At 45.3% G+C, this 16,529-nt stretch overlaps 2 protein-coding genes across 4 annotated transcripts in view; one reads left to right on the top strand and one right to left on the bottom strand.

Moving 5' to 3' along the window:
- Window positions 1–727: 727 nt before the first annotated feature.
- On the top strand, window positions 728–5,286 carry LOC311631158 (putative speedy protein-like protein 3; the record flags this gene model as incomplete). Its single annotated transcript, XM_084900974.1, has 5 exons — window positions 728–1,305; window positions 2,815–2,873; window positions 3,070–3,155; window positions 3,561–3,735; window positions 4,993–5,286. Exons 1-5 carry the CDS (start codon window positions 1,086–1,088, stop codon window positions 5,284–5,286), a joined length of 834 nt encoding a protein of 277 aa, XP_084757100.1. The 5' UTR covers window positions 728–1,085.
- Window positions 5,287–7,941: 2,655 nt separating this feature from the next.
- The window catches only part of ANAPC1 (anaphase promoting complex subunit 1), a 90,880-nt gene continuing 82,292 nt past the window's right edge, over window positions 7,942–16,529 (bottom strand). For 2 of the 3 annotated variants that reach the window (XM_084900874.1, XM_084900873.1), the window contains exons 45-48: window positions 15,090–15,185; window positions 13,686–13,884; window positions 8,884–9,018; window positions 7,942–8,306 (exon numbers count right to left, since the gene is read on the bottom strand). In XM_084900874.1, the coding sequence (XP_084757000.1) occupies window positions 8,191–8,306; window positions 8,884–9,018; window positions 13,686–13,884; window positions 15,090–15,185 (546 nt within the window). In that variant the 3' untranslated portion in view covers window positions 7,942–8,190. The remainder of the gene's footprint in view (window positions 8,307–8,883; window positions 9,019–13,685; window positions 13,885–15,089; window positions 15,186–16,529) is intronic. The other variant, XM_084900875.1, reaches the window with a different exon arrangement.

Below are 16,529 nucleotides of genomic sequence, written 5' to 3'. Positions count from 1 at the left end.
TCCCTTGAGCACCAGACAGGCATGAGTTCATATCCCAAATCCAAAGTGTTCTCACCATGGTCAAGGAGCACACCCTAGACAAGTCATCGGTTCCTCACCTGTAAATCAGGTTAGTCATACACCTTACCTCACAGAGCATTGCAAGGACTGAATCAGGTAATTCTTAGGGCACTGACCAATATCTTAAGTTCAATAAGAAATTAGTAACTGTTAGCTACTCTCACTGCCAATTTAATTATTAGGCTTCACAAGGAGCACGTTAAGCAGAAAGAAAAGCCCGCTCAGAAGCAGGTGGGGAACCTTCAGCTGTTTTATAACAGAAGACAGGATCCCTCTGAGCTCCAGGATGTCCACTGCCCCAGGCTCTTCAAGCCAAGAAGAGTCGAAGAAAAGGATGTGCATGGAAGGGCAGGCAGGTGTGCAGCTATTCGCCCCTACCCCTGGCCTCTGAATGAAAGTGTGGGAACATCATCCCCGACTCTCATGAGTGTGGTCTGTGGGTGTGACAGGGAGGTCAGGATCTTGTTCCTTGTGGTCACTATTAAGAACATCTGAGTACAGAATCGCTCATTTCCACAGAGATGTCCTCCGGAGAGGATTCATGCAAAGAGACACAGGACAGCAGCTTTCTCTTGGAAGAGGAAGGTAAATAATAACTCAATTCCTACTCTTCTCTATAGACAAATGCAAAGGGAAGGATGGTCATTCTTCTCATCCTTTCAGATGTCAAAGGCAATCCTTAAGGTGGTAGGAGCCCAGTATTTCCCAGGTTCTCCCCTCCCCCCCATGAGTCCACAAGTCCCTCCTCTCCCTGCAGCTCTGTGGAACAGGAGCTCTCTGGCCTCCAGTTCTGCCTCTACAGAGGCCATCCCTAAGCACAGAACCAGAGGGACCAGGGGCCAGAACCAAAGGAGGTTTTTCTATGCCAAGGCAAGTACATGTCCCGAGGCATCCCTCTGCTTCCCCAGCCTTGCATGGAGCATCAGTCACTGCTAAGTAACTGCTTGTCATCTTGTCCTCAGTAGGCTAGGTCCAGTCTTCGGGGTGCACTGTGACAGGACACAGGCCTGCAGTAGGCCAGGTCCATGCTCACAGGGTCTTTTGTTCCTGCAGCTAGCCAGGAGAGTGGCTCCTTGGTCCCCAATTTGGCCTCCTCAGAAACCATCTCTAAGCCAATGACCTGGAAGAGCGGGCAGAAGAGAACCAGATGGACTATCAGCTGCATCGAGGGAACAAAATTCTGTATAAAGAGGAGAAGATCCAGTTACCGCCCTGAGGACCAAGAAGCCTTCTATCGACTCCTGGGTGTGTGCTCAGAGCTTAGAGTCCACAGGGCCCTCCTACACTGAACTGAGGGGGACAGTGGCTCTGGGTCATACTTCTACCTCCCCCTGATCTCTCACCCCAGCTTTCAACTGTGATGCATCCAGGTGGCACCAAGTAGAGTGACCCTGGTTCTATTGTGGTGCTGACAGGTTTTCCTCTCAGAGTCAGGCTCTTGAAGGAAGGGCGAAGAGGCTCCCGGCTGAGTGTTCAATTGTTAAGACATTTCAGCCCAGCTGGTATGATTCAGTGGTTGAGGGTCAACCTATGAACCAGAGGTCAGGGTTCAATTACTGATCCAGGAACAGGCTCGATCTCCAGTGGCAGCTGGTCAATAATTCTCTGTCATCATTGACGTTTCTTTCTCTCCCTATCCGAAACCAATAAAATTACATATGTATTGTTTAAAAGACATTTTTGGACAAACCATGCTGCTCACTGAAGTGTATTTTTCCCTTTAGTTAGGATTTGAGAGATAGTGATGAAAGGCAAACTAGAGCTTGCTGGCTTTATGCTCAAAGAGAGAGACGAGAAAAACCAGTGGGCAGAAATAAGATGCTCTCAGCCAATGACATATGCAGAGCAGGACATTTGTTAAAAGGCAATGACGCCTGGAGATGGGGCATGAAAAAGGGTGGTAGAGCTTAGAGAACAGGGTACTTAGCTCAGGGAAGATGCGTCTGAAGGTGACATCAGGACCAGAGTCAGGACTTAGGGACACACTAAGCATTCTCCAATACAGCCATGAGCCACAGGTAGCTTTTCCAATGCAAATCTACATGAATTAAGCAAACTGTTCAAGTTCAGGTTCCCCGTCTCAATAGCCACACTCCAAGTACTGGGTAGCTGCGCCTGGGAAATGGCTGCCACAATTTCACCTGTTGGACAGCGCTCTTCTGAGGCTGGATGGAGTGGGGCAGGGAGGGCTAATGGCCTCTTACCCCAACCTCCCCTGGGCAATGCCATAGCCCTGGGCTTGGGCAGTACCCAGGGAAGGTCAGATAGGACCCATCAACCTCAGGTCTCCCCTGGAAAATGGCACCTCCAGAAACAAGTCTAATCCCAGATGAGCCTGCAATTCCACTGCCAGGTCACTGTCTGGAAGGACGAGGGAGACTAGGAAAGGAGGGACGCCTGGAACTCTACTCCACATGATGGGGCAGCAGTCACAGTATGATGGGGCAGCACAGTATGATGAAATACCAAAGCCACAACCGAGGCTTTGAGTTGAGGCAAATGTTTAACTTTGAGATATGGGTCACATGCAGCAAACACACTTACCGCTTCCCGTGTGTGAGTAAAAAGCGCGAAGCCCACGCCCCAGTTGGAACTCACTCTGTGTTTCAGTGGAAGGAGCAGCAGCTGTTTCTTCTGTTAAGGTCACAGCCCTCACTGCCACAGAGGGCGGGAGGCTGATTCCCCTCCCCTCTGGAACGTCCCACAGCCCATGCTCTCTTCTTCCAGCCATCATCCCTCTACCTTCCTTTGCAGAGGACCCCGTTATCCAGAGCTTCCTGGAAGCTGACATTTTCCTCAAAGTGTCTGACAAGGTATGGGCAGCACAAAATGAAGGACCGAGGGGTCTGCAGTCACCAGCCTATGGGGGGCCGGTGCAGAGTAAGATCCCTGCTGGGCAGGAGCATCCCTGAAAAGACCTGCTTTTGGTGCCAGCTCTTCCCCAGGCCTTCCCTCAGCTCAACCCAACCCCCTGTCCGAGTGTCCTCCCTCACAGAGCTGTGCCCACAGTACCTGCTGTCCATGGTGGTGGAGTACTTTGGCCGAGTCGGGCTGCCCGGACATCTCTACAACAAGATCCACTTCTTCCTGGCCCTGTGAGTGCCTCCTTGGAAACTGCTCCCATTCTGTCCAATACGCCCAACCCTCCCACTGCCCCAATTCCACTGCCCAGGTCCTGACGGTCTCAAGAGGGGGTTCCCCTTGGCCATGAAGAAGGCAGACCACGAGCAAGGTCCTGGGATAAGAACCGCACTTGCTGCCCAGAGATGAGGGACTGAGGGAAGACATGAGGGAAATGGGAGCTAGGAGCCTGGTCTGGGCGAAGCACAGCAGAGCCCCGTCAGGCTTGCAATGAGGACAGTCCTGCTGCCCCTAGATCCGGGTCCCCTCCGTCCCCTCCCCAGAGCTCCCCCGGAGCCTCTCTCCTGGACACACGGCCCCAGCACCTAGCGTGAAGTCGTCACTGGGTCCATCTAAGGCTCCCTCCTCTCCTGTGGCAGCTACATTGCCTCCGACATGGAGGAGGACAACCCCACATACAAGCGCAGCATATTCCAGTTCCTGCTGGGCAGGGAGCACTGGCAGGAGCTCTACAAGGAGTTCCTGAGACTGAAGGTGGAGTTTTTCCGTGCGATGGGGCACCAGGCCTTGGTCACCCGAGAGTTATGTGAGGAGGTGTGGCCCTCGGGAGGAGGCCGGGCCACCTGGGTGTTGGGTTGGGCCCTTCCTCCAGGTGCTCTCTCTCTTTGCTTCTCTTTCAGATCCAAGACCAGAATCCATATCACTGGGTCTGGAGTCGGGTCCGCAAGTGCATCCTCTAATCTCCCAGGGAGTGAGCAGTGGCTGCTGGTGGCTTGGGTGAGTGCAGGCGGAGGCTGGGCTCTACAGTCAGGCAGCCCCACCTGAGTCCTGTAGTCACCTCGGTGGGGCAGTGGTGGGGCAGCGGCAGAAGCTACTGCATTCCTCAGTGCTCTGAGAAGGCCTAAGGTAGGAGAACCTTTGTTTACATCAAAATTCTCCAAATGAATGGACTGTGGAGTCATGTACTATGCAACACAAGCACCAATTTGCATATTAACTTTTTTCTTTTAAAAGTCTTAGAAATGCTGATCTAAGTAATGAAAACCTCTGCAGGGTTTTTTCTGCCTTGAAAATGTTGAACATAACACAAGAGAACACTGAGGTCACCCTTTCTGGAAAAGGGCTATGACCATGGAGACTCGGGAGGAAGATAAGATGAGCTCTGGCACTGCATCACCTCTGTGTTCCTCCACGTGAAGCCAGCTCCCAAGCTGGGCCCTGAATGAGGTCAGGGGCAGGGCGCTCCAGGGCTCTGGGCTCTGAAAAAAACAGACTGCCTGGGGGGCAGGAGGACGGGAAGGAAGCAGGTGCACAAGGAACTGTGAGGAAGTACAGGGAGGACACATTCATAGAGAACGACCTCCTCTATAACCACACTCTTTGGAGAATGTGTTCTCCTTGGCTTAAATTTAGGTTTTACGTTTGTTCTTACTTGAAGTGGGGAAACCCTTTCCCTGGGCAGAGGCAGTGCTGGAATAACCAGGTGCATGGAGCCACGCTGCACAAAAGGAGTGCGAGAGCCTTACTGGCCCTGGGAAAGGAAGGCAGGCCAGGTGCTCTGACATGAACCACAAAGTTTAATTCATCCACAGGCTTTTTATTGAGGACCAAGAACTATTGTATGTCAGGGATCTTAAAATTCCAAGAAAATAGCATTTTCAGCACAATAAAAAGAGAGAGACTAGCGGTAAGGGGGCCCCCACTAGGGTCTGGCCATTTATTGGAATACGAAGATGATGCTGATTTCCCCTGAGCTTCCCAATGTGCAGCATGTGGCAGGGTGTGTCTTCCCCTCTGCTCTGGTCAAACCTCCTTGCTTTTCTTATAGCTCTAGCCCGTTCCCCCTTCCAGATATGGAAGCTGCTGCCTCCTTCCCAGGCTCCAGGTGGCACCAACATGGGGCCTCCAGCTTCCTCAGACCTGCAGGATGGGCAATGCAGGGAGCACAAACCACAGCAGCTGTGGCACAGTGGCCCCCAACTTTCCAGTAGGTGTCAGCCAGGAAAGGTCCCTAAATCCCGGACGTCCCGAAGGTCAGCAGTAGTGTGGAGGGGCACCCAAGGGAACCGAGAGACTGGAGCAGGCACCTCTGTGAAGACTAAGGACCGGCAGAGGAAGAAGAGATGGACTACTGAGGAGGAATAACGTGAAGGGGGAGGCCAAAACATGACGGGAAGACGGTGAGGAAAAAAGGAGATGGGAGTGGAGAAACGCAGGAGGAGAGAGGAGGCCCGCCCTCTACTCCATCAGCACGGGGACAGCTGTGCTGGAAGCCCCTCCTGACAACCTCAGAGCAGTCTTGTCCATGGAGAGACGGTGAAATTTGAGCCACAGGACTAACAGACACTTGAGCCTACTTATTGGTGTGTCCATCTGAGGCTGATAAAAGAGTGGGAATAAAAGAGAGAGATTGTGTACCCTTGTATCCTCTGGCATTGTAGAAATGGCCCAACTTTCAGAATGAGAGGAGGGAGAAAAAAAGGAGGGACTGTCAGTGGGTGCTGGGGAAGTGGGGGAGGTCCTAGGGAGCCAGCAGTGCTGGAGCCAAGATGGTGAATTCTGAGGTTTTAAAAAAAAAAGGGGGGGGGGGGGGAGTATGGAGGGGTCATCTGAAGGTATTAGTGTAAAAGCATTAAAAAAATTACAAGCCATCCCAAATGCTAAGAGCAATGAATATAACAAATGTTTAAAACCAAAACAGACCAAATAAAGACACAATAAATATTTAAAAAGTACACTAAATAGCATAGAAACTGAGATCAGTCATACTACTTGTATCGATAAATTTAAAGTTGCTACTAGAAGATTTTTAGACATACTCACAAGCAAAACCCAGCTCAATGTGGTTTGCAAGAAATTACCCTTAAGTCACTCAGAGGTGCTAAAATAATAAGGGGAGGGGAAGGCGACACAGAGAAGATGCCTCAAAACAAATTAGAAATTGTGATCTTGCCACAATTCAGGTTCCAAGTCCTTCAACTGAGGATCAAGCCCAGGGTTCATGGTGACATAGGAGTCACTCACTATAGCTTAATTTGTTCATTTGTGTGTAGATTTGACAGACATAGGAGCTGGGACATGCCCCTCACCAGAAGCTACGAAGACATGGGTTTCTACACGAAGGGTGAGAAAGTGGCCTATTCAAGTAGCACCGAGGGAAGTTCTGGAGGCCGAACCCAATGTCTCGGGCTAAGGCCTGGCCTCTATGCCTCAGAACTGCCGTAAATTCAAGCCTTAAACAGATGTCAGCATCCATCAGAAAACAGTCTGAGGTGGGTGTGTACTGTGTCTTCAGTTATGTTCATCTACAGAGATAAGTGTGTGCATTTCTACCTGTGAGTAGCAAAGATGCATGTGGGAGCTAGTTAGGAGCCGACAGGTGACCGACACTTCTAGCTCCGGCTACTGTTTGATCCCCCTCCCCTCTGACGACAAGTGGAGGAGCAGGCACCTGAGGTGGAGCAGCATGCCTACTTCCCGCCAACAGACCGTGACTGGAAGTGACGTGACAACTTTGGGGCCAAAGCCCTTGAGAGTGGGGGTGTTTCCCAGCTCTTCCACTGCCACGGCTCTGAGAAGGCTGGGATGGTGAGAGCTACCCTCAAGATTTTTTGAGAACCCATAAAGCAGCTGAAATTAATTCTGACGACCCTGGTGTGCCTGCCCAAGAGCACGCTGCCTAGAATATCCTTTTTGCTTCTTGCCAACTAATCACAAAGCCCAACTACAGAGACAGAGCTGTCTCCAGACTGTGCAATCTTCTGCTCTGCTCCTGTATAAAGCCCTATTTTTGCTTTTGTTGACAACATTGTAATGACCATTTTCCCTCATACATAAGAGTTCATATGTGTGCAAGTCACTCTCTCTCAAGTCATTCTTCAATCAGAGAAAAGCATACAAATTATAAGCAATTGAGAGTGAAGGCAAAGCAGCAGTAGTCAAGATACTGAGTTCTTTAAATCCAGATGGAAATGGAATTTCTATAATCTACCATTTTATCCCTTTTTAGGTAAAGAAGAAACACTATTTAAGACTGAAGGGAAGCACATTTGGCCTTTGGGGCCAGCTGCATCTCGCCCACACCTCCCATGCAGGAGCCGTCACTGGGGCAAGAGAGCAGCTGGAACCCTGAGCGCCGAGGGAACCAAACCGCTGCCTCCAGATGCACGTCTGGAGAATGGCAGCACCCGCTGCAAGAGCAGAGGCCACAGTGGTGTTGCCAAAAATCTCCACGGAAATATTTCCATTTGCTCTAAATTTCACTTTTAAAGCTAAACACTACAGTTCAGGAAGTGGGCATGTGATTGAGTACAGCTTCTGCCAGTTTACAGTCCCAGTGGCCTCAGGAAGCACAGCGCACACGTCACAGTGGAGTCAGCAGGAGCTAGCTGCGTCTGTACCTCCATGAGTATCTTTCATCTACCTTCTAGTCCAGAGACCCCTGATAGAGATGAATATTCTCTACATCTTAGATGGAAATGGACAATTTCTGAAGCCATATCTATAGTGGAAATTTCTATTTTCTATATCTAGAACAGGCTTCACATTAGGTAATTCTTCCCTAGGATATAAATCTCCTACTTAGATGATCAATAACACTTTCTGGTACAAACTAAACAAGACAACTGTGACATCTTAGAAAATGCAAAGGACTTATGTTGATGCAGAAAATTTTAAAAACTGCATTTTTGAGCATAAAGTCACTTCACTTGAATCATCACAGATGAAGGACTTTAGAAATCAATGTCCAGCCCAGACTCCACTGCTCTATCTCTGGACCCCAAATGAAATCATCAAGAGTTCTGAAAACAAACCAAAAAACTTTATTTAAAAAAGTAAATTCTAACTCACTTGTATAGATCATGTGTTAATGCTGACAGCAATAGTCTAGAATATTTAAAACACTCAGATTTTAAAATACATTGAGGTTTGTGCAGCTCATTTCCCCTGATTACATAATAAAACTTACAAATGTTTCTTTAGCTGTGTTGTTTGGTCACGTTTTTGTGTAGAAGTCACACTGCAGGACAGTTTCTCCACCAGAGGCAATCATATAACCATTGGCTGTGGGTTTCCAAGAAGCAAAGGAGCCAATCTCAGCAAAGCCCGCACAGGCATTTTCAGCTGTTTGAATTTGAAGAGTAGTTCCGCAAAGCTGGTGCTCCCTAAAGAGATGCGAATGGTGAGAAAGGTCACACCTCTCAATAGAGTCAGCCCTGTCCTTTCAGGACACAGCCTCTGCCAGGTTAAAGCTAGCATTCTTCCTTTAAAACCAACTACCCAAACACAAAGTTTAGTTAGACATTTCCCTAACGCACTGTAAGATATAATTTAATGTAAACATTTAAATTTATCTATTCTGTACTTCAGAAAGTGACCTACAACTAACTATATGTGAAATTATTATTTTTTAATTACATATATTATTTAAATACAATTTAAAAACTAAAAATAACTTCAAAAAATCAAGAGAGAAAAACAACACGAACATTTAGTTTGCTGGTATGGACAGGTTGTTTGGGCTCTGTGAAGAAGAACCCATCCTTTTCTGAATGTATATAAAAGTTTATGCATGTGTAAAGTTTAGAGCATTTTTGTCAGAAAAGGTTCTAAAAAGTAACACCCACCCATGAATGAAGACAAAAACCCCCTAGAGAAATAACTCACCAGAAATGTCTCCTACCAAGAAACTAAAAACCTAAGTGATAACATACTGAAAAGAGGGATTCAGGTTTGCAGTACCTTCCAGTCCTACTGTTGGCAGGTGCCGCGGAGCCGGTACCGAGTGGTAGACAAGGAAACAGGCCAGCATGCTCAGCTGAGACTCCTCCCAGGGCTGCCCACTGAGATAGGCATGCACACACACATCACCCCCAGCTGTAAGAGAAACACAAATGAAACTATATACCCGACAGGCAGAGGGAATGCCTTCTTTTTATCCTTTTTCATCAAGAATTCAATGAGCATTTACCAAATACTAGGCAGGGATTGTCGCTGCAGAGTTGGGGGGAACAGAGAGATCACACAAACAAATGCATAACTGCAAATTGTGATACGAGCTATACATGTACAGTGGCACACTGTGGCTGTCTCCACAAACATCCATCTTACCACGCTTCCCTCCACTGTGTAGCACTGGAGGGGTCTGACTTCAGCTCCAAGACGGTATTCTGATTAGTCTTAGCCAGAGGTTCTCAAACTTGAACCCAGAGAGCTGATTAAAACACATCCAGATTTTCTTGAATGAGACCAGAAAGCTTGCATTTGTAACAAGTGCCCAGGTACTGCGGCTCCAGGGACCTCACTTACAGATTGCACCAGGCAATCCCATTCTCCCGACGGGGACAGGGTCAGGAGAAGGACGTTCTCTGTCACGGGAACTGACTGAGGAATATCCAGGAGTTCCAATTAAAGTCCAAGATGTGAGATGCTGGACAACATGTTAGGTGGAAGCTCTGGGAAACAAAAATGTCCTAATTCCTATGGCAAAGCTCAAAAAAGCCATTCTGTTCTTCCTCTGAGCAAAATGCCGAGCCTGAGGCATGGAACTGTTAGTTACTAATCCAAGTTCTTACTTCAAGAAAGTAGAAAAAGAAAAGCTTGCTTTAGGTTTATTTTGTTTTTTTGCTTTCTAGTTTCTTAAAGTAGGAACTTAGTGTCTTGAGACTGTTCGTTCCTCTTTCATATTTAAGCATTTTTTTGTGCTATTTCCCTCTCAACATGATGACTCCCTCTACCAGATTTCATATTTTACTCTGAACCTGCAGTAATTAGGACAGTATAGTCCTGGCCGACAGACAAACTGACCAGCCAACGGTACAGCATTGATATATGAACAGATTCACAACGATTATTCAGCAAATGATTTTCAACAGAGTCAAAGCAATTTTATTACAAAAAAAAGTCTTTTCCACAAATGGTCCTGGAACAATTGGACACTGTATTAATTTAAAAAATAAATTTCAACTCATTCCTCAGACCACATAAAAGATTAATTTGAGATGAATCATATATATAAATATCCTATATAATAAAAGCCTAATATGCTAAGTGCCCAGTCATCCATTCAACCAATCAAAGTGTAATATACTAATGATATGTTAAGGCCGCTCAACTGCTTGCTATGATGTACACTGACCACCAGGGAGAAGACGCTCCAACCAGTAGGTAAGCTTGGACTGAGCAAGATGGGCCAGACACTCCCTGGACCCCTCTCCCCTGGCCAACCTCCCGCACCCCTTCCCAGCCTGATTATGTACCAGTGGGGTCCCTCAGCCTGACCTGCAGCCTCTTACAATCTGGGACCCCTTAGGGGATGCGGAGAGCTGGTATAGGCTTGACCCCACAGGCCTGGCCAAGGGACGCCACTGGTGCACCAATTTGTGCACCAGCCTCTAGTAAAATATTAAATTGCACAGCTTTTAATATAAAACTTCAGAATTTTTTCATGACCAAGAGTAGGAAAGGTTTCTTGGACAGCATTCACAAAGTAATAATCATATAACAAACTGAGAAATTAAACCTCATCAAAACTTGAAACTTCTGTACATAAAAAATCACTCTAAGAAAAGGAATAGGCAAAAAGTAGAAAAAATGTGCAAACCATTTCACAAAGAACTTGTGGCCAGAACTTGTAGAAGCTCCTGTAACTCAATAACCAAAAGATAGACAATTAAAAAATGGGTAGAGGTTAAACAGAGACTTCACAAAGGGTGTATGAGTAACAAAGGTTAACACCGAATTACCAGGGAAATGCAAATTAAAACTAAATGAGATACCACCACATATTCACCAGCTGCCTAACATTAAACCAACTGACAATGCCAAAAACTGCACTGTAACCCCCGGCTGGTGAGGACAGAAAAATGACAATTTGAAACATAACTGAATGTGGCAAAGAGTGCAGATATAGATGACAGAATGGTGGTGACTGTTGAGGCCGGGTACCAGGCTTATGAAACTGCTCAGTTTTAAAAATGATGGTTCCTCACTAGAAAATAAATTCAGATGTTTGGGAATTGAGGCAGAAAATTTGGTGAAGGCTCAGAGCAATGCTGGAACCATCAAGTGTCCTAAAGAGCAATAGGAAGAAAGCCAGTCAGCATTGCTTTAGACGTAGGGGTGTCGAACTCAATCAGAGAAGGGGCCAAAATCTAAAATCCAGCCTAAATCGCGGGCCGAATGGTTTACTGCACAGTCATAAACTGACAATGTCATAAACTGACAGCGAGTGCAGTGATGACAGCGCGGTGCGGGCCACATTGCAAGGCCTGGCGGGCTGGATTTGGCCCGCGGGCCTTGTGTTTGACACATGTGCCTCTAGACACTGCCAAATTTTCATTTCGTTCTATGAAATCTGCAAATCAGAGATTTTTTTCTCTCTATTGATTAAGATACTACAAATGTGTCCTTAATCTCCCATTGTCCCCCCACCACCTCCTAAGTCCTGCCCCCACCCTCACCCCCTGCTGTCTGCATCCATCACTTATGCTTATATGCATGCATGTAAGTCCTTTGGTTGATCTCTCCTCCTTACCCCTCCTCTCCCCTACTTTCCCTCTGAGGTTTGAGCATCTGATCGATGCTTCTCTGTTTCTAAATCTGTTTTTGTTTATCGGTTTATGTTGCTCATTATAATCCACAAATGAGTGAGATCATGTGATATTTATCTTTCTCTGACTGACTTAACTTCACTTAGCATAATACTCTCCAGCTCCATCCATGCTATTGCAAATGGTAGGAGTTCCTTCTTTTTTACAGCAGCATAGTATTCCATTGTGTAGATGTACCACAGTTTTTTAATCCACTCATTCGCTGATGGGCACTTAAGCTGATTTCAAATCTTAGCTATTGTAAATTGTGCTGCTCTGAACATTGGGGTGCATATATCCCTCTGGTGTTTTTAGTTTCTTGGGATATAGTCCTAGAAGTGGGATCACTAAGTCAAGTGGAAGTTCCATTTTTAGTTTTTTGAGGAAACTCCACAGTGGCTGCACCTGTCTGCACTCCCACCAGCAGTGCAAGAGGGCTCCTTTTTCTCCGGATCCTCGCCAGCACATGTCATTTGTTGATTTGTTGATGATAGCCATTCTGACAGGTGTGAGATGGTACCTCATTGTTGTTTTGATTTGCAAATCAGAGATTTAAGGACATATTTCTTAACAATAGCAAAGGTCTATAGTACATGATCAAATGCTAAGAAGAAACAAAACAAGAAAGCCTGTAAAATAACTTGTGTTTTTCCCCAAAGAAAAAAATATATTTTAAAAAAGTTGTAAACTGTGTGATCTTTCAAATGACAAAAGAAAATGATAGGGTTCAAGTGTTAAATGTAAGCACTGTGAGTTTAAAATTGCCATTTCCCAAAACTAGTTTATAATTTAATTTTTTCCAGAAATTTATTTCATAGTATTTTATTATAGGTAGCTTTTCTTAGTTTTGTTCTTAATATATTTTTATTGATTTCAGAGAGGAAGCAAGAGAGAGAAATAAAAACATCAATGATGAGAGAGAATCATTAATTCAGCTGCCTCCTGCACACCCAACAATATAGGCGTATGCCCTGACTGGGAATCAAACCATGACCTCATGATTCATAGCTCAACACTCAACCACTGAGCCACACCAGTTGGCTTAGGTAGAAAGTTCTTAATTATGGTCAAACTCTTAGGTTCTTGATCGCTAGTACATTAAAGAATCAAGAATGTTACCACTAATGTTACTAGGGTTAGTATTTACCCAAAGCAGATTGCTGTCAGAAATGTATCAGAAGCATCTGAATGAACGGAAAAGACTAAAATCAAAGAGTTAACTACTAAAAACCAATCTCAGCCATATGTCACATACTGACAGCTTTCCATAAATCAAAAGGCTCAATCACTGGGGGGGGGGGGGGGAGGAGGAAGGGGCAATGGAAAGATATGTACACATATAATACCTTAATAAAAAAAATTAAAAAAAGGCTCCATCATTTGTCTCAGGGGAGGCAGACTCACTTTGACACTGTTATGAGTAATGTCACAATTTTCTTTCATGCATAAGTCAGTACTTCCACGGATAGAAGGCCAATGTTACATGAAGTCCCAAGTTCTCATGGACAAAAGAGTTGGTAAAATAAGCATTTGTTCAATATGCACACACCAAATTTTCAGTGTACAGTGAGGGTAGAGGCCTGGGGGTTTAGGGAGTAGAGAAGAGGAAGAAGACAGTTGCTGGCCTCAGGGAGGCAACACCACTCAGAAACAAAAGCCAGAAGCCAGAAAGAAAACATGATCTGATGCTAGAGAAGGTTCTTAAGTGTCAAGTGCTATTTAAAATGGTATGTATGTTCTCTCCAGGGTTTACAAAACAGGGTTAAATACATTTTTAAAGAAGCTGAAGGCTGGAGCAGGTAATCAGTCTTCTTCATTAACTGAAAACATTAAATCCACAGGCGTTCTGGCTTCTCTTCAGATTCGTCTTGCTTTCCAATGAGAACATGTTAGAACAGAAAAGCCGAGCCCCAGTGTCATCTAAGAAGCACAATACGCACAAGCTCTTATTACCTTGTAGCCACTGGTCCAGAGTGTTATCAATAGAGCATTTCACGACAGGCAGGAACTCAGAGTTCATGAAGAGCCCTCGCTTCGGGTGGGTCTGCAGCCGGTCCTGATGGCTTCTGGAGCTGAAAAACTCCAACACCAACTTTATTTGCCAAAGTTCAGATGTCTCAGACATTTCTCTTCTCCCCAGTCTTCTTATAGCCTTAAGGAGAGAAAAGGAAAAGCTCTTAGGTAAAGCCACAGGGACACTGAGGTCACTTGGCTCAATGGCTCTGAAAAAAATGAAACCCCAACAGGTTCATAGCCAGTCACCACTGGGAACCCTGGTGGGTAACATGGCATGACTGGGGGCAGGCCAGGGATCCCAGGATCAGAAGGCAAAAGCAACAATTCTGATAATACTGCTCTTAAGACCCATATGCAAAGCCACCATAGTGGTAACCATACAGGACATTTCCTCCATAGACCTCCCTGAGACAGCAACAAGAAAGGTTCAGAGCCGAAGGAAAGCACATCCCAGCCACAATGGCACCCAGCACCAGTGTCCACTTCCTCATTGACACTTCCTCCTCAATATTGTCAGAGACCAGCACTGAGGCATTCCGGGCCTCTGTGATTACATTGGACATTGCCTTTTAGTTAGCATATTACTCAGTATGGTGCGATTTTCACGTCTGGGAGATTGTCCATACCTAAATGTATTTTCCACTCTGCTTTTCAGTAGGGACAATTATGCCATTAGATGATTTACTTTGGCTTTAGCCACTGAGTCCCAAATGCTTATCTGTGAACTACTGTCTCATATTCACCTGAAGAGCCCTTTATAGGTGACCCAGTAACTATAAAATGGACTTTGAGGATCTGTATTTTTAAGATTTCCCAGATAAATTTTAGCCAACTACTGGCGTAACTTAACTGCAAATTTGAGTCTGAAAGATATACAACGAAAAAGCCTTATGTGTTACTAATAACCCAAAGTGAATCAATTCTTCTATCCTTTAGGAAAGCGGTCAAGCATCATTTCTTACACTGCCCCTTTTAAAACAGCAAGAACACACATACACACAAATTAGAAATGAATTTCAACTCCCCAAACTATAAACTGGTCCTGTAACCTCTTGCTAGCTTCACCTCACAGGTGGGCACACACCTGCCGGCAGCAGGCACGGTCTGTTCACACACTGCTCACTTGCAGTCTCCTCCACGGAGAGGCTCTCAGCGGGGAAGCCCATGGAGGGCACTGCTACCATAAAAAATGCTGAGTTTTGATAAGCATAGAGCTTTCAACATTGATAAAGCGTCATTTTCTGAATTTCTAAATGCAGAGAAGTAAAAAGATGAACACTGGGAACCTTTCCCCCGTTCAGAATCAGCCTCATTAGAAGTGAAATAGCTTCTGAACCTCACCTGATCCATTGCTATGTACGCCGGCAGCATCTCCGGGGTCTCCTGAGTAACACACTCGTAGAGCACTGAAGAAAACAGATCCAGAAGTTCCTGCTTCTGTGAAAAATTAGAAGCTGTTTGTAGCATATCAATGTACATTCTGGAATCAAATAAAAAACTGTATACCAACTAAATGGCCCATTTTTTGTTGTTGTTGCTGTTAATATGTTTTTATTGATTTCAGAGAGGAAGGGAGAGGAAGAGATAGAAACATCAATAATGCGAGAGAATCATTGATTGACTGCCTCCTGCACACCCCCTACCAGAAATTGAGCCTGCAACCTGAGCATGTGCCCTAATTGGGAATTTAATTGTGACCTCCTGGTTCATAGGGTCAATGCTCAACCACTGACCCACACTGGCCAGCCTACATGGTCCATTCTTAAGCTCTGCAGTGAATGACAGAAGAGGGTAAACAGCTGGATCTTTATAAAATCACAGCACAAGCAACATTAAACATCAATAAAATACAACTAAAATTAAGTCTCTAGGGACAATTAAGGATGTAAGTGCTATGAAGGAGAGAAATGAATCAATCCTTGGGCAAGGGCAAGATCCAAAAAGGGAACCCAGCACCCAAAGATGTAGTAGAAACACTAAGCAGAACAAGTCTGGTAGCTATGTCATATCCAGCTGAGGTTAAGGGCACACACAAGCCTTCATCAGAGTCCTGTGGCCTTTGGTGCAGTGCCCTGTCTTTACTAGCTATGATCCTGGGCATGTGACATCTCTGAGTGACAGTTTTCTCATCTGTAAACCCTGAATGATAAAGTACCTACCCTCAGGGTAACAATTAAATGAGAAAATTACATGAAGTACTGAGCAGAGTGTCTAATACAGGCAGCCCTCATTTTACTGCACTTTGCTTTACTGCACTTCACAGGTGTTGCACTTTTTTATGAAATGAACACAAGACCCTCCTCCAGCAAAGATATGATGACCTGCATAACCTTGAGACCCAAGTCACCACGGCACCTGTGTTATCACGGTGGTCTGGAACCCAACCCACAAAATATCCAATGTATGCCTGTATACAGTAAAGATTCAATAAATCAGAGGGTACAGGTTATTCCACTTTACCCTCTAAACAAGAATGTAAGGTAGATTCTCTTGTAATCCCACTTTTACAAATGAGCTAACTGTCTCTTGAAGAGGTCAAAAATTATTTTAAGGCCACACACACTCTGACTGGCAATTGGCCATCAATCCCAGATCATCTAATTCTACATCCAGTCTTTGGCATCTGCAATGATTGAATACATCAGTGATCTGGGTAACCTGTGAATCCTAAAGAGAACAGTTTTATGGCCAATAGAAAGAAGGGCTATAAAATACACAAGAAATAAAATTACATAAATATAAGAGAAAGTTTGTAAACACTGAAAACATCAGTATAAAAAT

This window comes from Pipistrellus hanaki, assembly GCF_964339955.1.
Source record: "Pipistrellus hanaki genome assembly, chromosome: 12".
NCBI lineage: Eukaryota > Metazoa > Chordata > Mammalia > Chiroptera > Vespertilionidae > Pipistrellus > Pipistrellus hanaki.
This window is presented reverse-complemented; position numbering and strand designations above follow the sequence as displayed.